General features: G+C 51.2%; 1 protein-coding gene across 2 annotated transcripts in view; it reads left to right on the plus strand.

Annotated features, from left to right (window-relative positions):
• rasgrp4 (RAS guanyl releasing protein 4) overlaps positions 1 to 26,012 on the plus strand; it is a 172,520-nt gene extending 146,508 nt beyond the window's left edge. For both annotated transcript variants that reach the window (XM_072549260.1, XM_072549259.1), the window contains exons 14-17: positions 231 to 267; positions 4,272 to 4,421; positions 19,756 to 20,060; positions 21,393 to 26,012. In XM_072549260.1, coding sequence (XP_072405361.1) covers positions 231 to 267; positions 4,272 to 4,421; positions 19,756 to 20,060; positions 21,393 to 21,584 — 684 coding nt within the window. In that variant the 3' untranslated portion in view covers positions 21,585 to 26,012. The remainder of the gene's footprint in view (positions 1 to 230; positions 268 to 4,271; positions 4,422 to 19,755; positions 20,061 to 21,392) is intronic.
• The last annotated feature ends 1,344 nt before the right edge of the window (positions 26,013 to 27,356 follow it).

Below are 27,356 nucleotides of genomic sequence, written 5' to 3' on the forward strand. Positions count from 1 at the left end.
TGCCACTCAGTGTGTGTGTGAGTCTAATCAGAACCTGCAGAACAATTCCAACAAACATTATCGCAGATATACGGCTGGGAATGGCACCATTCCCTAGCAACACTCCCCTTTGTATGTTCAACAATGTAGGCAGAGTGTAGCTGACGGAATCGCAGAGGAGGTTTCTGTGTCCCACGTGTTGAATATTTTTAACCCAAAATTAATTCCTCGTTTCTTTCCCCCTTTTTCAGCTGTGGGGTGTCATCAAACAAGGATACAGGTGTCAGGGTAAGAACACTTGCTATACCTTTCACTTACCGAGTTGCATTTATGCGGCGCCTTTAACACAGTGTGCGAGCCCAGGGCTGCCCTGATCAGACTTTTAACACTGAACCATCGCCAGAGCCAACGGGTGCAGGATCAACACGCAAACAGAAGTTCAGAGATGGACAGTCGAGTGCCCAAAGAGCTGCACTTGATGGATATGGGAGAGAGACCTGTCATTGAGTCATAGAGATGTACAGCACGGAAACAGACCCTTCGGTCCAACCCGTCCATGCCGACCAGATATCCCAACCCAATCTAGTCCCACCTGCCAGCACCCGGCCCATATCCCTCCAAACCCTTCCTATTCATATACCCACCCAAATGCCTGTTAAATGTTGCAATTGTACCAGCCTCCACCACATCCTCTGGCAGCTCATTCCATACACGTACCACCCTCTGGGTGAAAAAGTTGCCCCTTGGGTCTCTTTTATATCTTAAGTTAGCGAAACGTAAGGTGGGGAGGTCAGGTGTGGCTGGGGTCATGGGAGCTTAAGAGTGTTGGATACTGCGGTTATTTATGACTGTGGGAACCTTACCCTTTCACTTTACCATATCATATGGAGCACAGAACCCCTGAAGGGTGTATGAAAATGGGCACTATCGCCGAGATGGAGAAGGGGCAGTTGGCTTTTCAGCCTCCCAGGTACAGCACTGACAGGGAACAGGGTGTTCGTGCTGATGTGCCAATGAATCGAAACGTTTTGGATACGCGTGCTTTCATATTTGGATGCACTGAGTATAGGAATATAGGGTGCCTTGTTGCAGCTGTACAGGTCATGGGTGAGGCCACATCTGGAGTGTTGCGTGCAGTTCAGCTCACCCCACTATAGAAAGGATATTATTAAACTAGAACGAGTGCAGGAAAGATTTACTAGGATGCTGTCTTGACTGGAAGGCATGATTTGGAGATGCTGGTGTTGGACTGGGGCGTACAAAGTTAAAAATCACACAACACCAGGTTATAGTCCAAGGACTATAACCTGGTGTTGTGTAATTTTCCACTTTGACTGGAAGGGTTTGAGTTATAAGGAGAGGCTGGATAGGCCGGGACTATTTCCCCTGAAGCCTGGGGGGGTGACCTATAGAGATTTATAAAATCATGAGAGGAATGGATAAGGTCGATAACCAACAGCTTTTCCCCAGGGTAGGGTAGTCTACAACTAGGTTTAAGGGGAGAGGGGAGGGGTACAAAGGGGTCCAAGGGGTGATCTTTTTTATACAGAGTGTGGTGAGCGTCTGGAATTGGTTGCCAGAGGTAGTGGTGTGGAGGTGAGTACAGTTTGAGAAACATTTGGACAGAGAGATGAATGGGATAGATATGGACCAAACTCAGACAATTGGGATTAGAGTAATTGTGAAAACTGGGCAGCATGGTCAGGTTGGGCCGAAGGGCCTGTTTCCTTGCCGTAGACCTCTGTGACTCTCTAACCACCCCATTCTAAGGCTGCTACTGCTCCCGATCCTGGCCAATTCCTGGGAAGTTCACAGTCTGTTCTTTTCCTTGGAGCAGGGAAAGCTGGGTGGGTTGGAGGGGTGGACCTGATTGAGGTCTGTAAAGTTCTGAGGACAGGGAGAAACCATTCCCCTTGGGCAGAAGGGTCAATATCCTCTGGGTAATGGAGGTGGGTAATGCTGGCCTGGTTTGTGCTGATAACAAAGCGTGATTTTGAACCTAGAATGATCCCATTACACACTGGATGTTGGATGGATAATCTTGAGAGAGAGCCTGGTATTTTACACGAGCTCTGGATGTCGGCTTCCCTCTCAATGTTAAGGGCCCACATGGAAACCCCATGTCTGACTGGGGGGTTGACCAGAAGGCTTTGCGAATGTGGGGTTGTATTCATATCTCATATTACAACATTGTCTCTGTGGAGTATTGCACAAAAACGGCCAGATTATCCACGTGTCCGTCCCGTCAAAATATCGCAGTCTAGAAAAATAAGCTCAGCAGGCGAGAGGTGTGAGTTCTCACAGTTTGCAAAAGCACAAAGGAAATTGCTATCTCAGCGAAGTTTCCCTCCCACCTTCCTGGGAGCGGTCACTTGTGGTACTGTCGCTGGTAGCTATCTGATGTCATTCAGCTTTCACAGAGTCGCCCACTCTTCCAAGACCCGGGGAGGTCACTCGGGCTGTCCTTGCGCTGCCTTGCAGTTTTGGAAGAGACAACCGGCTCCCTTGTGACCCTGGACATCGAAGGTTAATGGAACACAGAAAAGTTCTGTCGTTGGATTGATCTCTGCAATCACTGGGCCCGCACTGCAGATCAGAACGATTGGTTGAAACTGTGCGGGAGCCTTTCAAGAGAGGCCCAGCCCTTTGACTGTCCCATCAGCCTCTCCTGAAATCTTTTCCCTTTGCTCTCCCTAACCATTAAGAAGAAGATTTGGAATATTGCGGGCAATTCTGGTCTCCCTCCGATCAGAAGGATGTTGCGAAACTTGAAAGGGTTCAGGAAAAAGATTTACAAGGATGTTGCCAGGGTTGGAGGGTTTGAGCTACAGGGAGAGGCTGAACAGGCTGGGGCTGTTTTCCCTGGAGCGTCGGAGGCCGAGGGGTGACCTTATAGAGGTTTATAAAATCATGAGGGGCATGGAGAGGATAAATACACAAGGTCTTTTCCCTGGGGTGGGGGAGTCCAGAGGGTGAGAGGGGAAAGATTTAAAAGGGACCTGAGGGGCAATATTTTCACACAGAGGGTGGTGCGTGTATGGAATGAGCTGCCAGAGGAAGTGGTGGAGGCTGGTACAATTGCAAGATTTAAAAGGCATCTGGATGGGTATATGAATAGGAAGGGTTTGGAGGGATTTGGGCCAAATACTGGCAAATGAGACTCGGTCTGATTGGGATATCTGGTCAGCATGGACATGTTGGGCTGAAGGGTCTGTTTTTGTGCTGTATAAGTCTGGGTGATGAGTGACTGGGGTGGGGGGCCCCGAGATGGAAGTGGTCGTGGGTTTGGAAGGCGCTGTCTGAGGGTCTTTGGTGAACTTCTGCAGGGAAAGTCACCAACTGGTGACTCAGTGGTTGGCACGGCTGCCTCACAGCCCCAGGGTCCTGGGTTCGATTCCAGCCTCGGCCGACTCTCTGTGGGGGAGTTTGCACATTCTCTGCCTGTGTCTGTGTGGGTTTCCTCCCACAGTCGGAAGATGTGCAGGTCAGGGTGCGTAAGGTATCCAGGGCTGTGCGAACGAGGTGGATTGGCCTTGGCGCATGAAGGGTTGGGTGAGATGGTCCTTTGGAGGGTCAGTATGGGCTGAAGGGTGATTTTCCACACTGGAGGGAATCTACATCGAATGGGTCAATATGAAGCTTCCACCAGCACACAGCAGTGTTCCAGATCCCCGCCCGCCCCCCCCTTACTCACTATCTTTCCTGTTTGAGTGATTTGACAGTGAATGAGGGCGCTGTCCCTCCAAGAGTGAGAGTTGTTGCTGTTTGTCTGCTCTTTCGTGTAACAGACAGAAAAACTGTAGATGCTGGAATCCAGGGTGGACAGGCAGGAGGCTGGAAGAACACAGCAAAGCCAGGGCAGCATCAGGAGGTGGGGAAGTCAACGTTTCGGGTGTAACCCTCCCTCAGGAGAGGAGCTGGGTGTGGCGGGGGGGGGGGGGAGCTGCAGATAAAGGGGAGCAGGCTGGCGAAGTAGGGACAGGTGCCCCTCTTCCTCACTTCCACTGCTCCCAGCCACCAACCAGATTCATTCCTCCCACTTCCCCACCCTGCTCCCCTTTATCTGCAGCTCCCCCCGCCCCCCACACCCGGCCCCAGTCCTGAGGAAGGGTTACACCCGAAACGATGCCTTCCCCACCTCCAGATGCTGCCCTGGCTTTGCTGTGTTCTCCCAGCCTCCTGCCTGTCCACTGTAATGTAACAGAGTGGGGCGCGGGATGTTGGTGACTGGGGGGCATGACTGCAGTGGAGTCGAACTGACGTGTTCCCTTCTCCCCCCTCTCTCTCTGCAGACTGCGGCATCAACTGTCACAAACATTGCCGGGACGTGGTGGTACTGGAGTGCAAGAAACGCAGCAAAAGTCCACAGAGCGAAGGCACGCTGCCGTGCCCCCTGACCCTCTCCCTGTTGACACCCATCGCTCAGAAGGGTCACGGAACTGGTAAATGCCTCTCTGCTCACTGCCAATGCATTCTTGCTTATTATTCTGCCTGCCGTTGGAGCTGTCGGTCGTGTGTACGGGTCTGGTGTATTTGGTGAAAGTGACTAAGGTTGTGGAAGGAGCCGATACAAAGCTTTACTGGGCAGCTCCCTGGGTTGGCACGGATCGGTTAGGAGTCGAGAGTGTGGTGCTGGAAAAGCACAGCAGGTCAGGCAGCATCCGAGGAGCAGGAGAATCGACGTTTCGGGCAAAAGCCCTTCTCCAGCATCCGCGGTCCTCACTTTCTCTCAATGGATCAGTTAGGACCACATTGACTGGAGTTTGGAAGACTTTAGGGCGGCACGGTGGCTCACTGCTGCCTCACAGCGCCAGGGTCCCCGGTTCGATTCCAGTCTCGGGCGACTGTCTGTGTGGAGTTTGCACATTCTCCCCGTGTCTGCATGGGTTTCCTCCCATAGTCCAAAAATGTGCAGGTCAGAGTGGACTGGCCATGCTAAAATTGCCAATAGGGATGGTATAGGTTAGATACATTTGTCAGGGTTAATTGTGTAGTAGGGAGTGGATATGGAGGGGAGCTGTTGCTCTTCAGAGGGTTAGTGTGGACTTGTTGGGCTGAAGGGGCTGTTTCTATACTTTTAATTTGGGGGTGGGGTGGAATCTCACACAAATGTATTAAAATCTAACAGGACAAGATAGGGGAAGGATGTTCCTGAGGACCAGGAGGTCATTGTCTCAGGATACAGGGTTTAGGATGGCAATGAGGCAATGAGGAGAAAGATATTCACCCAGAAAGTGGGGGGGGGGGGGGGGGGGGGGAGACTGTGGGATTCTCTGTCACAGAAAGCGGTTGAGAAGCAGGAAGCTGGGGGAACACAGCAAGGCAGGCAGCATTGGGGGGACAGGCAGGAGGCTGGGGGAACACAGCAAGGCAGGCAGCATCGGGGGGGACTAGCAGGAGGTTGGAGGAACACAGCAAGGCAGGCAGCATCAGGAGGGACAGGCAGGAGGCTGGAGGAACACAGCAAGGCAGGCAGCATTGGGGAGACAGGCAGGAGGCTGGGGGAGCACAACAAGTCAGGCAGCATCAGGAGGGACAGGCAGGAGGCTGGGGGAACACAGCAAGGCAGGCAGCATCAGGGGGGACAGGCAGGAGGCTGGAGGAACACAGCAAGGCAGGCAGCATTGGGGGGACAGGCAGGAGGCTGGGGGAACACAGCAAGGCAGGCAGCATCAGGAGGGACAGGCAGGAGGCTGGGGGAACACAGCAAGGCAGGCAGCATCAGGAGGGACAGGCAGGAGGCTGGGGGAACACAGCAAGGCAGGCAGCATCAGGAGGTGGAGAAGTCGACGTTTCGCGTGTAACCCCTCTTCAGGACTGGGGGTGGGGGTGAGGGGCGCTGCAGATAGAGGAGGGAGGTAGGGGAAGGGTTTGGGTGGGGAGAGGGGCGGAATGGTGCGGTTGGAACAGGTGAATCCAGGTCGACGGGACGGCCTGGTCGGTCGATGGGAGAGATGAATCCGGTTGGTGGAGGGGAAAGGGAGGAGTGAGGGGCTGGGAAGGGAGTCGGGGGATGGGGAGGGAAGATCTTTGAAAGTTGAGTCCGCTGGGCTGCAGGTCGCCCTGGCAGACGAGGTGTTGTCCCTCCAATGTGCGGTCTGATTCGTTGTGGCTTTAGAGGAGGCCAAGGACGGTGATGTCGGAGAGGGAGTGGGAGTGGGAATTGAAACGATCGGAGACTGGGAGGGCAGGTCAAACCCCTGCGGGCCCACCTGAGGAAGCAGTTGAGGCCAGTACATTGAAAAATTTCAAGAAAGAGTTAGAAATTGTTCTAAAGGTATCAAAGGGTGTGGGGGTGGGAGTGGGAACAGTTGGATGATCAGCCATGATTGTATTGAATGGCAGAGCAGACTCGAAGGGCTGAATGGCCTATTCCTGCATCTATTCTCTATGTTTCATGTTTGAACAGTTCAACCTTATGAGTTTTGAATGGTTGCTCAGTCATACTTTCTCCAGCAGCCTAACTGTAAAATGTGACTCCTTTCTCCATGTCTAGTTAATGCACTTTGTTATCCATGCTGTATTTGGCATGTATGGAAAAAGAAACGGTTATGATCAAAGGTCAGTGACATGTGACTAGATCGTAAGCAGCCACATAAACCCAGAGGCTCCAAGGGCAGGTCAGAGGCTGGGAATCCTGCAGCAAGTAACTCACCCCCTGACTCCCCAATCCCTTCACCATCAAGGTCTTGGTGGAGAAACTCAACTGAGCCCATTGCATAAACACAGCAACTAGGGAATCCTGCAGCGAGTAACTCCCCTCCTGACTCCCCAAAGCCTGTCCACCATCTACAAGGCACGAGTCAGGAGGGTGAGGGAATACTCCCCACTTGCCCCTGGATGGGGGCAGCTCCAACAACACTCAAGAAGCTCGACACCATCCAGGGACAAAGCAGCCCCCCCCCCCCCCCCCCCCCCGCTTGGTTGGCACCACACCCACAAATGTCCACTCCCTCCCCCACTGACGGTCAGTCGCAGCAGGGTGGACCATCTACAAGATGCCCTGCAGCAACTCACTAAGGGTCGAAACCTGCTACCTTCACCATCCAGAAGGTCAAGGGCAGCAGATACATGGGAACACTGCTCCCTGCAAGTTCACCACCCTGATTTGGAAATATGACGCCATTTGTAAAGGCAGAATGTGATTTATTTTTCTTTTAGGGCATCGCTGGTAAGATCAGCACTTGTTGACCATTCCTAATTACCCTTGAGCTGAGTGTCTTGCTAGAGCCAGTTCAGGGGGCAGTTAAGAGTTAGCTACATTGCTGTGTGGTGTGCAGTCATGTGTAGACCAGACCAGGTAAAGGACGGCAGATTTCCTTCCCCGAAGCTGACCAACAACAATCACTTTGTGGTCACCATGAACAGACCTAGCTTTAACCGCAGCTTTATTAGTTGAATTTACATTCCTCCACCTGGCATGGTGGGATTTGAGCCCTTGATCCCATAGCATTCGTCTGGGCCTCTGAATGACAATACCACTAGGGGCACTATCTCTCCCACAGCCGGCTTTATAACAGGAGGATGAGTCAGCAACTGCAGGGACGATAAGTGAAACGGGCTAATCCTTTGTACTGAAGATAGAGTAAAGGTGGGGGGGGGGGGGGACAGGGGGTGCAGTGTGAGATGTACAGTGACACACTCCCCAGTGACTCCCCAGATAACTCCTGTTATCACTTTGGAATCAACTGGCAAACCCCAGGCTTTATAAATGAAGCAGCACTCCACACACACGCACACGCACACACCGCATGCACACGCGCACGCACACGCACACGCACGCACACGCACGCACACACATACACACACACATACACACACACGCACACACGCACACACGCGCACACACACACATACACACACACACATGCACACACACACGCACACACACACATACACACACACATACACGCGCACACACATACACACACACGCACACATATACGCACACACACATACACACACACATACACACGCACACGCACACACACACATACACACACACACACAATGTATGTACACACAGCCCATGCACACGCGTAAACATACAGATGTATACACACATATGTAAACACCTAGATGTATATCCACACACATGTAAACACATACACACAGATGTACACACAAACACATATACATGCAATCATGTATACACACACAAACACACACACAGATGTATACACACAGATGTATATACAAATACACATACACAAATGTATACATACCCCTCCCCCCACACACACATATACATACAAATTAAAGAAATTATAAAATCCAGCATTACAGAAATTCTAAAGTACAAAATCATAGGAATATATTAGAAAAATAAAGAAGTAAAAAGTTCAGAATAACAGAGCTTCCGTGATAACATAGCAAAAGGGGGAAAAGAGAATTGAAGACAATGTCCATTTTGTGGCTCTGGACTCCAGGAGGGTCTGGCAGGAATTGAAATTCCTGCCTCAAAATCTTTACACCATGTGTGACAGGGACTAGGGGTGCACAGGCCGCAGGGACAGTGGGGACAAATTCTACAGCAATCTTCAAATGGGATTTAGATAAAGGCTTTGCGAAGGAAATGACTAGGGAGAAGGGGGCACTGAGAGTGGGACTAATTGGACAGTTCCTCCAAACAGCTGAGATAGGCACAATGGGCAGAATGGCCTGTATCTGTGCTGCGTTAGCCGATGATTCTGTGAAAATGTTCTAGCACTGAGATAGCATCAAACCGATCCAACATTTAACCACACAACGCTGCTTTTAGAGTTCTGCAATTTGCAGTGATCAGATCAGACCTTATCGACCATGAGACCGGTCTGATTATTGCTTTCCTCTCTCTCTCTCTCTCTCTCTCTCTGTCTCTGTCTCTCTCACTCTCTCTCTTCCCCTTCTCAAATCTCAAGAGTGGTCAAGTCAATTTTTATTTTACCTGCACGTTTCTGAAATTCCACATGAAACGCAGGAATACCGGGGGGAAAAAGGTGGGGGAAGGTGAGGCTGGCTGGACTGTTCAAGAGCCAGTATGGACAAAAATGGCACCCACCTTCAAACCTTCCCTGATCATTCCCGGCCCCTTAGTTGATCCATAGTTTGGCTGCAAGGATCGATCGGGAGGGACCCCCTCACCCATTTTCAAGCCCCCGGAAACTCCCCTGGGATTTGGGGTCAAAACCGAGACCCAGCACTGAGGCGTCGACCTTTGGAGGAAACATTAAACAGAGGCTGTCCCGGGAAGAACTGAAAGGTTTGGGAGTAGTCTGGGAACTTACAAACAAGGAGCATGAAGAGGCCATTCATCCCCTTGAGCCTGCCCACCATTCTATCCCCCCAACCTCATTGCTCAGACCTTGGAGGAGTTGGGACAGCACAGCTGGTCAGGCAGCATCCGGGGAGTAGGAGAACAGACCTCTCGAGCATATGAAGGGCTTATGCTCAAAACGTTGACTATCTTGCCGCCTGACCTGCTGTGCTTGTTCAGCTTTTTGACTCTGATCTCCAGCATCTGCAGTCCTCATTTTCCTCTATCGGAATTGGGACACCTTGTTGGGGTTGTACAGGATGTTGGTGAGGCCTCATCTGTGTCCAGTTCTGGTCTCCCTGTTACAGGAAGGATATTATTAAGCTGGAGAGGGTTCGGAAGAGATTTACCAGGACGTTGCCAGGACGGGAGCGTTTGAGTTATAAGAAGAGGCTGGGACCTTTTTCACTGGAGCGCTGGAGGTTGAGGGCTGACCTTATAGTGTTTATCAAGTCATGAGTGGCATAGATAAAGTGAATATCAAAGCTCTTTTCCCTGGGATGGGGGATTTCAAATCAAGTTTTAAGTTGCGAGGAGTAAAATTTAAAAAAGACACGAGGGGCAACCTTTTTACACAGAGAGTGTTTCGTGTGTGGACTGATCTTCCTGAGGAAGTGGTGGATGTGGGTACAGTTACAGGATTTAAAAGACATTTGGATAAGTACGTGACGAGGAAAGGTTTGGAGGGATATGGGCCAGGAGCAGGCAGGTGGGACTAGTTTAGTTTGGGATTGTGTTCAGCGTGGACTGGTTGGAGCGAAGGGTCTGTTTCCGTGCTGTATGACTGGTCACCTACCTCAATCCCATATTCCCAGCTCCTTCAATGTCCTTCGTGACTAGGAATGTATGGATTTCGATCTTGAGTTTGCTTAATGGTGGGCTTCCTCATCTCAGAACTGAACGCTCTACGCTTTAGGCTGTGCCCTGGGTTCTAGGTCCCACAGGGACTAAGTGGACTAACCATGGGAAGTGTGGGGTTACAGCGATAGGATAGGGGGTGGGTCTGAGTGGGATGCTCTTTGGGGGGTCAGTGTGGACTCAATGGGCCGAATGGCCTGCTTTCACACTGTAGGGATTCAAAGATCCTCAGACAGCACCTTCCAAACCCATGACCACTTCCATCTAGAAGGACAAGGGCAGCAGATACATGGGAACACCACCCCCTGCCAGTTCCACTCCGAGCCGCTCACCATCCTGACTTGGAAATATATCATCATTCCGTCACTGTCGCTGGGTCAAAATCCTGAAACTCCTTTCCTAAGGTCAACCCACAGCACATGGACGGCAGCAGTTAAGGAGGCAGCTCACCCACACCTTCTCGAGGGGCAATTAGGAACGAGCAATAAATGCTGGGCCCAGTCAGTGAAAGACTGGGAAAGAGGACATCGCTAATCAAGAGTGGACACAGTGGGCCAAATGTCCAGATCCCCAGTCCCTTTCCACATGGTGGGATAATAGAGGGATAAACATTGACCAGTGGACTGTCAAGTTAGCATGTTGTTCGATGCTGTACAGGAGCCTGGGCTGTGGGCCCGACTCTCCCTGGAGTGAAGTTCAACTCCCTCCACACTTCTCACTCAGAGGCAGGCGTGTGACTTGCAGGGGTGACATATTTGGAGGGAGCGCTCGAGAAAAGGTGAAGATAAATTGGCACGGGGGGGGGGGGTGGGCTGTCTTTTCCTGAGGCAGTGGCATGATGGTAGCATCACTGTGCTTGGAATTGAGAGGCCTAGGCTAATAGCCTGGAAAGGTAGGTTCAAATCCTGCTCCGGCAATTTATTGAATTGACATTAAAAGCTAGTCTAGTGGTGACCATTGTTGTAAAACCCCATCTGGCTCATTAATGTCCTTAAGGGAAAGAAAATCCACCATCCTCACCTGGTCTGGCCTACACATTAGATTAGATTAGATTAGATTACTTACAGTGTGGAAACAGGCCCTTCGGCCCAACAAGTCCACACCGACCCGCTGAAGCGCAACCCACCCAGACCCATTCACCTACATTTACCCCTTCACCTAACACTATGGGCAATTTAGCATGGCCAATTCACCTGACCTGCACATCTTTGGACTGTGGGAGGAAACCGGAGCACCCGGAGGAAACCCACGCAGACACAGGGAGAACGTGCAAACTCCACACAGTCAGTCGTCTGAGGCGGGAATTGAACCCAGGTCTCTGCCGCTGTGAGGCAGCAGTGCTAACCACTGTGCCACCGTGCCGCCCAGACCCAATTTGCCTGCTCCTGACTGGCCCCTAGACAATTGGGGGCGGACATTGAATGGAAGGCCCACTCAACGGTGCTCAAAAATTAATACCTTTTCTCAAAAAAACTTATTCAGTTGTGGGTCATGCTCTACTTTTGCAGCTGCAATCTTTTGTCATTCTGCTTGGCTTAATAGAAATGGGTTTTCGCAATGTTTCTCTGACAATACACACAGTACTCTGCTAATGAGTAATTCAACCACACTTATCTTCCAGTTGCTTGATGGGATCTTGGACATTACATAGAATGAACAGCTAAGCTATTGAGTGCATCTCTGCAGCACTCATTAACACAGATGATCTGATTGTAGTCAGCTCGGATGAGTTTGCCCTAGATACATAGGCCTAGAAATCAATGATAAAGGTCCCCCTTTTAGTGCAGGCGATGCAAAACTCACTGGCACGTTGTACAATTTGCATTTGTGTGGCACCTGACAAGTTGCCAAGACACCAGCCCCCCCCCCCCCCCCCCCCCCTCAGAAACCCTGACAGCAAACAGCGTGCTTTTTGAGAGTTCTGCGATGGCAGGATTGATATAAGATTTTTTTTAGGTTTATATTCACTGGCATTGAGGAGAATGAGGGGGAAAGTCTCGTAGGAACTTGAAAAATTCCAGACAGGGTAAACACAGAAAGGATGTTCCTGATGACTAGGGAGTCCGGGCAGAGGGTGGTCAGAGTCTGAGGAAATGGGGTTTCGGACTGAGATGAGGAGAAATGTCTTCACTCAGAGAGTGGGGAGCCCTGTGAGATTCTCTGTCACAGAAAGTGGTTGAGGCCAAAGCATCAAATGTTTTCAAGGAGGAGTTAGATTGAGTTCTAAAGAGATCAAAAGTTGTGGGGAGGAAGTGGGAGCAGGGGACTGAGCTGGATGATAAGCCGTGATCATGTTGAATGGTGCAGCAGGCTGGAAGGGCTGAATGGCCTGCTCCGATTTTCTACAATGTGCTAGTGCCGACCGATTAAGGCCCTGCAAGATCCCAGAAACAGCAACCAATGAGAGGTGTTCACCATTTTGTTCTCAGGATTTCACTTGTGAGTCTCCTCAGCTTTAACCACTGGACGTGTGGGTGGCACGGTGGCTCTCAGTGGTTAGCCCTGCTGCCTCATGGCGCCAGGGTCCCAGGTTCGATTCCAGCCTCGGGCAACTGTCTGTGTGGAGTTTGCACATTCTCCCCGTGTCTGCGTGGGTTTCCTCCGGGTGCTCCGGTTTCCTCCGGGTGCTCCGGTTTCCTCCCAAGGTCCAAAGCTGTGCAGGTCAGGGTGGATTGGCCATGGGAAATTGCCCGTGGTGTTCAGGGATGGGTAGGTTAGGTGCATTAGTTAGGGGTAAATGTAGAGTAATAGGGGAGGAGAATGGGTTACTCTGCGGTATGGACTTGTTGGGCCGAAGGGCCTGTTTCCATGCTGTAGGGATTCTATGATTCGTGATGGGTTATTCCTCCCTGTTAAGGAGAGGAAAAAATAAATCTCCCGAAGTCCAGGCAGAGATAGAAGGTGTCATTCCAACAACACCAGTTTACATTTATATAGAGCCTTGAGAGGAGCCAACTGTGTCAAGGTGTTTCACGGGGAGCATGCTAAAGCAAACGGTGATTCCATGCCCAGGAAGGAGAAGAGGGGGCTGAGGGGGTTAGCTGAAGACACTGCCCGTGGTGGTGGGGCAGGATTGAGGGAGCGCAGGTCGCTCAGGGTTTGGGGGGAGTGGGGATTGCTGGGAGCCACGGTGAGGGCTGGGAGGAGATGACTGGGACAGGGAGTGAGGGGCAGTCAGGCTGAGAGGCCACGGAGGGATTGGAAACCTTGGATGTGAATCCTCACATGGAGAGCTCGCTCACTTCATAGCACCATCACCCCCCCCTCACCCCAACTCCCATCCTCACCCCCCACCCCACACACTGCATCCACCCCCTTGCCTCCCTCCGCTCCGACCTTCATGCTGTTCCCACCCCCACCCCATATCACTTCAACCTCACTCCCACCCCCATGCTGTTCACATTCCCACCCCCACCCTCACTCCCACATCGCTCCCTATAAGGGTGGAGCTTTGGGGTTCAGTATCTCTCTGGGTCTGATGTGGTTTCTCACCTTTCTTTGTTCTGTGTTCTTAACTTCTAACATCAGATAATGCAGCTTTCAGCTCTCTCCCCCCCCCCCCCCACCCTCATCCCTCTCTCTTACTCCCACCCTGTCTCTTCCCTCCATCTCTCCCCCCCTCTCTATGTCTTTTGCCCCTCTTCTGTCTCTCCTGTTCTCTCTATCTCTCTGCCTCTCACCACCTCTCTCTCTCTCTCTCTACCCCAGTCTCTTCCCCAACACACTCTCTCTCTCTCTCCCCCCCACCCCATCTCCCCCCTTCTCTCTCCTTCCTTTTCTGGCCTTCCGTCTCTCCCCCCACTCTCTTTTTTCCCCCCTCCCCTGTCTCTTCCCTTCTGTCTCTCCCTCTCTCTCTATCTTACTCTCTCTGTCTCTGTGTGTGTCTCTCTCTCTGTCTCATTCTCTGTCTGTCTGTCTCTCTCTTCTCTCTCTCTCTCTGTCTCACTCACTCCCTGTCTCTCTCTCCTGTCCCTCTCTCACTCACTCTCTCTCTCCTGTCTCTCTCTCTCTGTCTCACTCTCTCTCTCTCTCTCTCTCTGTCTCACTCACTCCCTGTCTCTCTGTCCTGTCTCTCTCTCTCACTCACTCTCTCTCTCCTGTCTCTCTCTCTCACTCACTCTCTCTCTCTGTCTCACTCTTTTGCTCTGCACCTTAAATGTAAAAATATCAAAACCAGATGATTTTGTTTAATTCATTCATGAGACAAGGATGTGGCTGGAAGCTCTTAAAACAAACCAGGGTTTTCTCCCCATGTCAAAGGGTCCTGAAATCATAGAGTCCCTACAGACCATTCGGCCCATACCGACCTTCCAAAAGGCATCGCACCCAGCCCCCTCCTCTATCCCTGCATTTCCCATGGCCACGGAGCCTGTGCATCCCTGAGCACCATGGGCAATTCTCCATGGCCAATCCTGACTTGCTCATCTTCAGACTGTGGGAGGAAACCCACACAGATACGGGGAGAACGTGCATTGCCTGAGGGTAGAATCAAACCCGTATCCCTGGCGTTGTGAGGCAGCAGTGCTAACCACTCAACCATCCCGTATCATTTTTCACGTGTAGCGTTTGAAGCAGACCAGCTGACTTCAGCTCAGAAACAACATTAGATGGGGATTTTACTTACAAAAGCCAACAATCATGGTTGTTAACTGAGAAGAGCAGGATTAATGAAATTTCAATTAATTTGAACCCACTGCATTAGATTAGATTACTTACAGTGGCCCTTCGGCCCAACAACTCCACACCGACCCTCTGAAGAGCAACCCACCCAGACCCATTGCCCCTAACGCTACGGGCAATTTAGCACGGCCAATTCACCGAACCTGCACATCTCTGGACTGTGGGAGGAAACCCACACAGAGAATGTACACCCTCCACACAGACAGTTGCCTGAGATGGAGAATTGAACCCAGGTACTCCGGTACTGTGAGGCAGCAGTGCTGACCACGGTGCCAACGTGCCGCCCAGGCACTGGGCCCCAGTGATATTATCACGGTACCCACTCTCACTCACTAAATGCTAACCGTGGAGCACTCCTGCCCTCTGATGGGCCACAACAGATGTGCAAGACGGCTGGTGCTTCTGCACAACGGAGACCCAGAGGCGATGCTTAATCTGCAGTCGGGTATTTGCATTTGTGGTTATTCAGAGGAAATCGTGTGATATTAGCTCAATTTCCTTGTTACCAAATCGTTAATAAAGCGGTTCACGCAAGGCCTTGTCCCCAGTTCAACTTTCCAGCCAAAAGATTAAGACACAGAATTTACTTTGGGATATAAGTTTGCATCACTTGGTTAACCCCTCAAACACGATGGACTTTTGAGGGGAAACGTGACTGTGCCATTGTTGGTGTTGAAAAAGTTTTAAAAAATGATTAGATTACTTACGGTGTGGAAACAGGCCCTTCAGCCCAAACCAACCCTCTTGAAGAGCAACCCACCCAGACTCATTCCCCTACAGGCAATTTAGCATGGCCAATTCACCTAACATTTTTTGGATATTGGGAGGAAACCGGAGCACCCAGACACAGGGAGAATATGCAAACTCCACACAGATAGTTGCCTGAGGCTGGAATTGAACCCAGGTCTCTGGCACCATGAGGCAGCAGTGCGAGCCACCGTGCCACCTATAAGTTCTGATAGAACTTAAGCCAAAGAATCAAACAATATTTGCATTAAAAATAAAGAGGCTGAAGGGCGCAGGTTTAAAAAATTGTTCAAAGCTGCAATTTTCAAAAATTCACTTGTGTGGAATGTGAGTGTCACTGGCTGGGCCCAGCATTTATTGCCCTGTCCCTAATTACCCCTTGAGAAGGTGGGGGGGGGGGGGGTGAGCTGCCTTCTTGAACCGCTGGCAGTCCACGTACTGTGGGTTGACCCACAGTGCCCTGAGGGAGGGAATTCCGAGATTTTGACTTCGCGACAGTGAGGGAACGGCGATATATTCCCAAGACGGGATGGTGAGTGGAGGGGAGCTTGCAGGGGGGTGGTGTTCCCATGGATCTGCTGCCCCTCGTCCTTCAAGATGGAAGTGGTCGTGGGTTTGGAAGGTGCTGACTGAGGATCGTTGGTGAATTTCTGCAGAGCATCTTTTTTAGGTTTTAGATTTTATTGTGATGGGCACTCAAGTACAGGAGTGCAGGGAAAAGTGTATAATGGCATCACACAGGGAGCCACCTAATGTACAAACAACTTAGGTGAAAGGTGGTAAAAGTTAAAAACGTTAAGCATTACCTTCAAAGAATAAGCAGAAACATAAAGCGATAATAGTCAACATTAAATTCCTTTTCAATATAAATTAGAAAATTGGTACACATTGCTGCGACTGATATATTAGACATGAATACATGCTCTGTCTGTGTGTTCCTGTTTAAACACCTCTGATTCCTTCCTGAACAAGACTGACTGAAATTCAGGTGATGGTGTCATTTGACCCCACACTCCGAAAACATTAGGTAAAAATCACCCAGTCCCAGGATATAGCACAACAGTGCAGCACTCCGAAAGCCAGTGCTTCCAAATGAACCTTTCGGACTCTAACCTGGTGATTAGATTACTTACAGTGTGGAAACAGGCCCTTCGGCCCAACAAGTCCGCACCGCCCCACCGAAGCGCAACCCACCCATGCCCCTACACATACCCCTTACCTAACACTACGGGCAATTTAGCATGGCCAGTTCACCTGACCGGCACATCTTTGGACTGTGGGAGGAAACCGGAGCACCCGGAGGAAACCCACGCAGACACGGGGAGAACGTGCAAACTCCACACAGTCAGTCGCCTGAGGCGGGAATTGAACCCGGGTCTCAGGCGCTGTGAGGCAGCAGTGCTAACCACCGTGCCGCCCACTGGTGTTGTGTGATTTTTAGATTTGTCCACCCCAGTCCAACACTGGCTCCTCCACACCACCCTCAAACATTAGCCTGGGGCAGTGGATTCTAAACCAGTCATGTGACCGCAATGTTACCACCTCCAGACGGAATGAAACCAGGTCAAGGCCACTCAGCCTTCACACCTGTGCTGTCCCCGGCTGACCTTCTACTTCCATAGCATAGGGGGAGGTGCGGGCCGAGTGGTGCTGATGGCAGACTGATAATCCACGGAATGCTCCGGAGACTTGAGTCTAAATCCCACCACAGCTGGTGAAATCAGTAAGAATCTGCTTTACAAAAATCATGAGGGGTGTGGATAAGGTGAACAGACGAGGTCTCTTTCCCCGGGGTAGGGGAGTCCAAAACTAGAGCGCATTGGCTTAAGGTGAGAGGGGAAAAGATTTAAAAGGAACCTGAGGGGCAATTTTTTCACCCAGAGGGTGGTGCGTGTATGGAATGAGCTGCCAGAGGATGTGGTGGAGGCTGGTACAATTACACCATTTAAAAGGCATCAGGATGGGTATATGAATAGGAAGGGATTAGAGGGATATGGGCCAAGTGCTGGCAAATGGGACTAGATTTATTTGGGAACATGGCCAACATGGACAGGTTGGACCGAAGGGTCTCTTTCCGTGTGGTATGACTCTCCTGAACGGACCATGAATTCAAGATGCAGTTGAGGGGGATGGGGAGGTGATGGGGTGTTGGGAGGGGGGTGGAGGTGAGGCCTTGGTGGGGTTTAGTTCGAACATCGAACATTCCAGAGTAGTACAGGCCCTTCGGCCCTCAATGTTGCGCCAACCTGTGGAACCAATCTGAAGCCCATCTAACCTACACTATTCCATTCTTGTCCATATGCCTATCCAATGACCATTTAAATACACTTAAAGTTGGCAAGTCTACTCCTGTTACAGGCAGCGCATTCCACACCCCTACTACTCTCTGAGTAAAGAAACTACCTCTGACATCTATCCTATATCTATCCCCCCTCAATTTAAAGCTATCTCCCCTCGTGCTAGCCATCAGCATCTGAAGATATAAAGGCTCTCACTATCTAACCCTCTGATTTATCCTTTCTGTCTCAATTAAGTCACATCTCAACCTTCTTCTCAATAACGAAAAACAGCCTCAAGTCCCTCAGCCTTTCCTCATAATACTTTCCCTCCATACCAGGCAATATCCTAGTAAATCTCCTCTGCACCCTTTCCAAAGCTTTCACGTCCTTCCGATAATGCGGTGACTAGAACTGTACGCAATACTCCAAAGTGCGGCCGCACCAGAGTTTTGTAGAGCTGCAGCATGACCTCATGGCTCCGAAACTCGATCTCTCTCCCAATAAAAGCTAACACACTGTATGCTTTCTTAACAATTCTACCAACCTGGGTGGCAACTTTCAAGGATCTACATATCTGGACACCGAGATCTCTCTGCTCATCTACACTACCAAGAATCTTACCATTAGCCCAGTACTCTTCATTCTTGTTGCTCCTTCCAAAATGAATCACCTCACACTTGTCCACATTAAACTCCATTTGCCACCTCTCAGCCCAGCTCTGCAGCTTATCTATGTCTCTCTGTAACCTACAACATTCTTCGTCACTATCCACAACTCCACTGACCTTAGTGTCATCCACAAATTTACTAACCCATCCTTCTATGCCCTCATCCAGGTCATTTATAAAAATGACAAACAGCAGTGGACCCAAAATGGATCTTTGCGGTGCATCACTAGGAGCTGAACTCCAGGATGAATATTTCCCATCAACCACCACCCCCTGTCTTCTTTTAGCTAGCCAATTTCTGATCCAAACCGCAACGCCATGCCTCTGTACTTTGTGCAGCAGCCTACCATGGGGAACCTTATCAAACACCTTACTGAAATCCATATACACCACATCAACCGCTTTACCCTCACCCACCTGTTTAGTCAGCTTCTCAAAGAACTCAATAAAGTTTGTGAGTCATGACCTACCCTTCACAAAACCATGTTGACTATCCCTAATCAACCTATTGATGAAAATATAGGAGATCAGTTAGGACCTTCGGCCCATCGAGGCTGCATTGCCATTCAATATGTTTCTCGACCCCATTCTCCTGCCTCTCCCCATAACCCTCGATCCCCTTACTCATCAAGGACTTACCTAGCTCTGTTTTAATGACACTCAATGACTTGGCCTCCACAGCTCACTGCAGCAATGAGTTGCACAGAGTCACCACCCTCCAGCTGAAGAAATTCCTTCACATTTCAGTCCTAAAGGGTCATCCCTTCTCTCTGAGGCTGCGCCCTAGTCTCTCCTGCTGGTGAAAACACCTCCACATCCACTCTATCCCCCAGGTCTCTCGGTAATCTGTACGTTTCAGTCAGGCTCCCCCACCCCCCTCACATCCTTGAATTACAGTTCTCAACTGCTCCTCACACAGCAAGTCCTTCATCCCTGGGATCATATTGTAAACCTCCTCGGGACCCCCCTCAAAGTCCCTTGGGTCCGGGGCCTCAAAACCGCTCACAATATTCCTGAGAGTGAGTGTTTTAAATTCTCGAATTGTCCTTCTTGTATTCCTCATCCAGTCGGAAAGTGTCATGAAGTATTCAGTGCCGTGATTTCGAATCAACTCTTAATTCTGAGCTTGCGAGGAGGTTAAGCTAGAAACAGGACAATGTGCTACTTACAGCAATAGCTGACAGAGTTGAATTCCTGTGTTCCACCCCCCCCCCCCCCCCCCACCCCCACCGCCCATCTCATCCCTACAGGTAGTGAAGACGATATATTCACGTACACGCAGAATGACAGTGCCGAGCACAGTGACGATAGGAAGGACCATACCATCGTCGTAATGGGCCACTTGAACCAGAAGATCTCAGTGCGGATACAGCCTGCCGTGGCCGACAAGTCGGTACAGACCGAGCCGGACAAACCGGGCGGGGAGCAGGGCACCAGGGTGCTGGCGGACGGCCCCAAACCCCAGCAGCCTCACCCAGGCAGGAGGCAGAAGGTTGGCAGTGAGGAGGTGGCAGACGGTGAACACTGGGTACAGAGACTGCAGGAGGTACAGAAGGTGAGGTGGCAGAGGTGGACGGGAGTCACTAAGGCCACGGGGGAGGGGGGTGGAGAGGACGATGGCAACCAGGATGCGTCCCTCTTCCGACCATATTCCCAAACTCAACTAGTCCCATGCCTGCCTGCTCCTGGCCCATATCCCTCCAAACCTTGCCCATTCAATCACCGACCCAAAATGTCTTTTAAATGTTGTAACTAGACCCACATTCACCATTTCTCTGGAAGTTCATTCCACAAATGCACCACCCAATGTGTGAAAACATTACTCCTTAGGTCCGTTTTGAATCTTTCCACTCTCACGCCAACCCTACCCCCTCAAGTTTGGAACTCCCCCCCCGACCCCCCACTCTGGGAGAGAAACCTTGGCGATACACCTTACCCACATCCATAGTGAATCACTTCCAGATCTAGTTGTTACTCTGCGATCTGAGAACCCATCAGCGACCAACCCGTCCCCCCTTTCCAGAGCACCAGGCCCTGGGTCTCTGGCTCGCTAGCCACAGTCTCTGGCTCACTAGCCCCGGTCTCTGGGTCACTAGCCCAGGACTCTGGGTCACGAGCCCAGGTCTCTGGGTTATTAGGCCCCGGTCTCTGGGTCACTAGCCCATGTCTCTGGGTCACTAGGCCCCAGTCACTGGGTCACTAGCCCCAGTCTCTGGGTCACTAGCCCAGGTCTCTGGGTCACTAGTCCCGATCACTGGGTTATTAGGCCCCAGGCACTGGGTCACTAGCCCCGGTCTCTGGGTTATTAGGCCCCGGTCTCTGGGTCACTAGCCCCGGTCTCTGGGTTATTAGGCCCCGGTCTCTGGGTCACTAGCCCAGGACTCTGGGTCACGAGCCCAGGTCTCTGGGTCACTAGCCCATGTCTCTGGGTCACTAGGCCCCAGGCACTGGGTCACTAGCCCCAGTCTCTGGGTCACTAGCCCAGGTCTCTGGGTCACTAGTCCCGATCACTGGGTTATTAGGCCCCAGGCACTGGGTCACTAGCCCCGGTCTCTGGGTTATTAGGCCCCTGTCTCTGGGTCACTAGTCCCGATGACTGGGTTATTAGGCCCCGGTCTCTGGGTCACTAGCCCCGGTTTCTGGGTCACTAGCTCAGGTCTCTGGGTCACTAGCCCAGGTCTTTGGGTCACTAGCCCAGGTCTTTGGGTCACTAGTCCCGATCACTGGGTTATTAGGCCCCAGGCACTGGGTCACTAGCCCCGATCTCTGGATCACTAGCCAGTTTGGAAACTGCCTCCCAGTCCTAGTCCGTGTGCGCTCTGACTTTGAGTCTACACCACCCACCCGGCTGTCTTCTGACTCTCAGTGTTTTCTGACCCCATTGCAGCAAAGGAACCAGCTGGCCGTGGAGAACAGCGAGCTTCACAAGCTGAAGGCCGGGCTGGAGGCCGAGAACAGCAGCCTGCAGGATCGCCTGTGTGCCTTGCAGCAACAACTGGATGCTCTCAGGCAGCCCACGGTCACCCTCATCCTGGAACAAATGGACAATCTCCAGGTGGAGCATGACTCCAAAATCTGAACCTCCACCATCGCCCCGTTCTGTCTGGGGGGAGGGGGGGGGGGACATAGACGAGGAGAAGCAGCACTGTTTAAACTATAAACGTACCGACACTTTTGGTTTTACTTTGCACCTCCTTATCGTCGAAGACAGACATTACCTCAGAGAAGAGACTGAAGCGATTCCGGTGCAGCTCTGGCCTCCTTTCCCAGCCACCCCTGCTTGGCAGGCAGTCAGATGGGGAGAAACAGGCAGGCTCTCTTTCGCGCTAGGCCTCAGTGACGGCCCTGAGTACTTTCAGCTCATGCCTCAGAGGGAACGTGGTCAACCCCCCAGTCCCACCTGCTCCTCCTCTCTCTCTCTCTGCTACAACAACAACCTGCTAGAATTTTACTCCAGATGGCGCCCACCCAACACCCTCCTGCTGCATCGCCGTAAACCGGAGACACGGCCTGTCTCTCTCTCTCTCTCTTTGCCATCCCACAGGCGGAACTGAGATTTCCTGGAGGTGACATCATCCTTTAGACATTCAGGACTCGAAGCTTTGAGCTTGGGCCCCAGTCTCCGATGGAAACGGGCCTTGAGCCAAGACCAAACCAAACTCCGAAGTTGGGCAGGATCGCTCCCGGCTCTGACCGCCCGGTATGTCACCGGTGACCCGGTCTAGCAAGTTGGCGTTTTCCAGATGGACTGGATCCCAATCTCCACCTCCCCCGCCACCCTCACTCCCATCCGAATGTGTTGGAGAACCAGCCGGGATTGTGTTGGATGTAGGATTGCGTTCGAGTGGCCCACTCGTGATCCGATATTTTGTTGAATCCTCCGGGTCGGGTCAGGTCGGGGGTGGGGAGCCAGGGAGCACCTCCAGGCAAAAATGGCCGCTCGCGGTGAGTGCCACAAGGCTGGTGGTCGTTGAGGGGACCTTGCTGTCGATTCTGAACCCCATACCGTGCCAGATGGATGTCTGATTTATTTATTTTTTTCTGTTTTTTTCCCCCCAGCACCCCCATTGTGTGTGTGCAGGTGTGAGACACAGTGACAGACACAAGGTGCATGAATCTTTATTCAAATTTCCACCACCAGAAAGAAACAGCGGAGTGGCCAGTGACAAGCACTGCCCTTCACATCAAAGGGCAATGCTGTGTGATCAAACAGTGAAGGGGAGGGTCGGGACTAAATCAAAATAGAGTTGGAGGGGGAAATAATGCACTCCACTCCCTGCGGCGCCCACCTCTCCCTGAACAACTCCAGGGTGTCGGTGGACACCGCGTGCTCCTTCTCCAAGGACACCCGGGCTCTAACGTATGGACGTCTGATTTACCCAAACCTTCCTGCCCCACTCCCACTTGTATTGGGGTCAGCTCCGCCTGTGAGCCACTGCAGCTGAGGCCTTCCAGTTGCCAGGAGCAACGGCCCCGCGGTTTAGGCCTGTGGTTATATCCAGCAGGAGCGAGGGGGAGTTTGCTCCCCCTCCCGCTATTTCTAAACCTGGTCACCGAGGAGGTCAAAAGCCACTGACAGGATTCAAGCGACAGTGAAGTAACGAATAAAACTCACCGACTGAAACGGATTCCAACACTCCCATCGACAGGATTTCCTCAGGTTCGGAATTAAAACGTCGGTGCTGCCTCATTAGCAAGTGAAGGGGCAGGTTTGTTCGATAACACAAGTGAGGCTTTCGGAACCTGTGTAGAAGCACTTTGAGAAGACTTTAGCGCCGATTCTGTGCCTTGGCCCTCTCGCGCACTTACTCGTCATTTTGTCACCGAAACTAGGTTTTCCTGAGACTTCAGGCCATTTCCCCTTGATGCCTCCGTTCAGTGCTGAGGGAGTGCTTCACTACCAGAGGCACTGTTTACTGCACCCAGGGGGACAGTGAGCTGCCCACTCAACTAAAAAGAGCTCTTTGCCGCATTGTCACCGCACAGTGCGGGTCGTCCAACGTTCATACCTCAACCGACCGAAACCAAACCGATTGGCCCTGTCGGCATGTGGGATTTTTGCTTTGTCCTGGTCGGCGGAGAGGGGGTGCAAGAGACCCCATCCGCATCCCGCTGAGATAACCGCCGGTCGCCATAACGGTCTCGCTCGGCGTCAAACGTAACCGCGCGCAGTTACCAGACTCAAAAGAATCAGGAGGAGTGTGTGTTTAATTTGCACTGAGTGTGAATTCTTGCCCAGCTGAGAGTTAGGCCTCGTTGAGTGACTAGGCCTCAACTGCAGCCTTACTGTTTGTATCAAGATAAAAGGGCAGTTTTGCCAACATCTTTGAACCTTTCTTTTGCCCCCGCTTATCCTTTTGGAAACAATGGGAATTGCTGGGTATTGTTTCATCTACTCAGGATCGAGGGTGGCTCAGTGGTTAGCACTGCTGCCTCACAGTCCCAGGTTCGATTCCAGCCTCGGGCGACTGTCTGTGTGGAGTTTGTACATTCTCCCTGTGTCTGCGTGGGGTTCCTCCCACAGTCCAAAGATGTGCAGGCTGGGGTGCTAAATTGTCCCATAGTGTTAGGTGCATTAGTCAGAGGGAGGTGGGTCTGGGTGGGTTGCTCTTCAGAGGGTTGGCATGCCCTTGTTGGGCCGAAGAGCCTGTTCCCACGCGTTGGGAATCTAATCTAAAGCTTATAGCCGTGATATTTCACTGTTGTGAGATAGAGGTGGCTCAAAGATTAAATATGATTTACCCTCACCCTTTTTACCCAGAACGCCCTTCATAGTATCAAACAGCACAGGAATAGACCCCTCGGCCCAACCAGTCCACGTCGACCACAATCCCAAACTGAATTAGTCCCACCTGCCTTGCTCCTGGCCCATATCCCTCCAAATCTTTTCAAGGACTTCTCAGAATGTCTTTTAAATGTTGTAACTGTGCCCTCATCCACCACATCCTCAGCAAGTTCATTCCAAACGCGAACCACCCTCTGTGTAAAGTCAAGGGACTTGAATGTGAAAATCCAGTCTGACATTCGCTATGTAAAATGGGACTGTCTAATAAACGCCGGCCAAGCCAGCAGCACCCACATCCCATGAGTGAATGACAAACGAATCAGCAGAATTCTCTTCCCAAGACAGCACTGGAGGCTGTGTCATTGACTATATTCATTGCCGTGTTAGATTGAGTCAAGGGTTACAGGGCAAGGGTCAGATGGCAAAGTGGGACTGAGACCGTAGCCGGCCTATCCCTGATCCAATCAAACTGCTCGGCAGGCTCAAAGGGGCCGAATGGCCTACTCCTGAGGTTTGTGAAACACTGATACACTGTGATAAGGCGCTATAGCAACACCCAGTGTGGTCGCTGCTGAAAGTGGGGGAGACCACCCCCCCCCCCGAGCCCTATAGTATGTCTATCCGCTCCCACCTCTGCCCACGCCCTCCTCCCCCGTCCCAGTCTGCACTCAGTCAGACACCGCCCTAGTCACCTGGTCAATATCTCTCCCCTTCCCTCTCTCCCGTGGGGATCACTTCATGCTGTCCCACCACACTCGGGAACCAACAAACAAGGAATTCCGGAAGCTATCTGGGAAAAGCGCTGTGTCACATTGGAGAGAATCAGGAATCAGTCCGCGTGCTGAAGCCAGCTTTAAGATTAGATTAGATTCCTGACAGTATGGCACAGGGAGATAGATTCCTGATGAGCGAGGGGGCGAAAGATTACGAGAAGGAATGTAGAGTTGAGGTTAAAAGTCAGATCAGCCACAATCTTATTGAATGGGGAAGCAGGCTTGAAGGGCCGAGTGGCCTCCTCTTGACTTGGATGCTTTTAAATAGGGTTTGCCAGCTGTTTAGGCTGTGGCTCGGGGAAATACTGGCTGGTGACTGACAGGAAAGGAAAGGTTTACAGAGCATCTTATCAGGAGAAAGATCGAGAGAGGGAGAGGGAGAGAGTTAGGGGAAAGAGGGAGAGGGAGATTGAGGGGAAGCAGCAGCAGACCAGGTTCAGCAGCTGATGGGAAAATAAAACGATATCCACAGTAACAGACACAACAACTGAGTTTGCACAAAGTACTCTTTACAACAGGGGTAACTACGCACGTATAACACACCCTGGCTGCACCCCTCCCAACACGTTAACAAGAATTCTCTCTCCTCACCCCCATCAGCCACACTCAGCGCACCCTCCTCTCAGATTCACACCAGCCTCGGGACGGTGCAAGGCACCGTTTAAACGCAAGCTTTTGTTGGCTTGCCATGTTGTTGGCGCTCCCTCCTCCCACAATTCCCAGCTCATCTCAGGCCCCGAAAGATTTGGATCGGCTATCGCACGCAAGGTTCGATTTCCAGCAAGCAAGAACAGGCCCTCTTCACTCCAAGCAGCAGTGGCACGGGTACGCAAAAGTGGTGGGACTTCGCCTCACCTGTCGTTGATGTAAATGTGTACATAATGTATTTAAATATTGATGTGCGAGGGGGAGGGGGTAGTTGCTGTGAAATCCCAAACGCTGTTGACACATTCCCAATAAATTCTTAACAAGAAAACACCTCTCAATCGTCTGCTGTCAGAGATTGGAGACCGAGAAAGCTGGGCAGAGGCCGGTCCAAATCCGATGAGACTCAGGAGAATGAACGAGTGTGTGTGCACACGTGTGCGTCTGAGTGTGAGTGTACACATTTACATGTGAGCTCTTGGATTTAACCATGGGGCGCGCGATGTGGATTCAGTTATTGCTGATACAGACAGTCAACGAATTTCGAGAAGATGTGTAGCTCTGGTTGAGGTTCTGGATGCAAGTTAGCTTGCTGAGCTGGAAGATTAGTTTTCAGGTACTAGGTAACATCATCAGAGAGCCTCAGGTGAAGCGTTGGTTTTCTGACAGAGGGTCAAAAAAAACTATAAAAAGCAGGAGTACTCAGGAATGAAGGTGCTGGAGACTGGTCCAAAGGAATTCTAGACATGGCAGACTATCGCATGCAATTCTGGTCTACCCTCTATCAAAGGGATGTTGTGAAACTTGAAAGGGTTCAGAAAAGATTTACAAGGATGTTGCCAGGGTTAGAGGATTTGAGCTACAGGGAGAGGCTGAATAGGCAAGGGCTGTTTTCCCTGGAGCGTCAGAGGCTGAGGGGTGACCTTATAGAGCTTTATAAAATCATGAGGGGCATGGATAGGATAAATAGACAAAGTCTTTTCCCTGGGGTGGGGGAATCCAGAACTAGAGGGCATAGGTTTAGGGTGAGAGGGGAAAGATATAAAAGAGACCTAAGGGGCAACCTTTTCACACAGAGAGTGGTACGTGTATGGAATGAGCTGCCAGAGGATGTGGTGGAGGCTGGTACAATTGCAACATTTAAGAGGCATTTGGATGGGTATATGAATAGGAAGGGTTTGGAGGGATATGGGCCGGGTGCTGGCAGGTGGGACCAGATTGGGTTGGAATATCTGGTCGGCATGGACGGGTTGGACCGAAGGGTCTGTTTCCGTGCTGTACATCTCTATGACTCTAAGACCAGTATGTCTCAGTACATTAGCTTTTGCTTTTTTAAAAATCTCTTCGCACCACCAGTAAAATTAGACCAGCTTTTAATTCCAGATTATTATTGATTTCAAGTGTCATCATATGCCTGTCCTCGAAAGACAGTGGATACAGGATCTTTAAAACAGTTTGCAAGCGGAGGGAGATAGATTCCCGATGAGCGAGGGGGAGAGAGATGACCCGTGGATACGTAGAGTTGAGGTTAAAATCAGATCAGCCTTGATCTTATTGAACGGCAGGGGAGGGTAGAGCAGGTTTGAGGGGCCAAATGGCCTACTATTGTCTATAGTCCTTGTGTGTAAACCCACATGAAAAGAGTCTC

Source organism: Chiloscyllium punctatum, chromosome 29 (genome assembly GCF_047496795.1).
Source record: "Chiloscyllium punctatum isolate Juve2018m chromosome 29, sChiPun1.3, whole genome shotgun sequence".
NCBI lineage: Eukaryota > Metazoa > Chordata > Chondrichthyes > Orectolobiformes > Hemiscylliidae > Chiloscyllium > Chiloscyllium punctatum.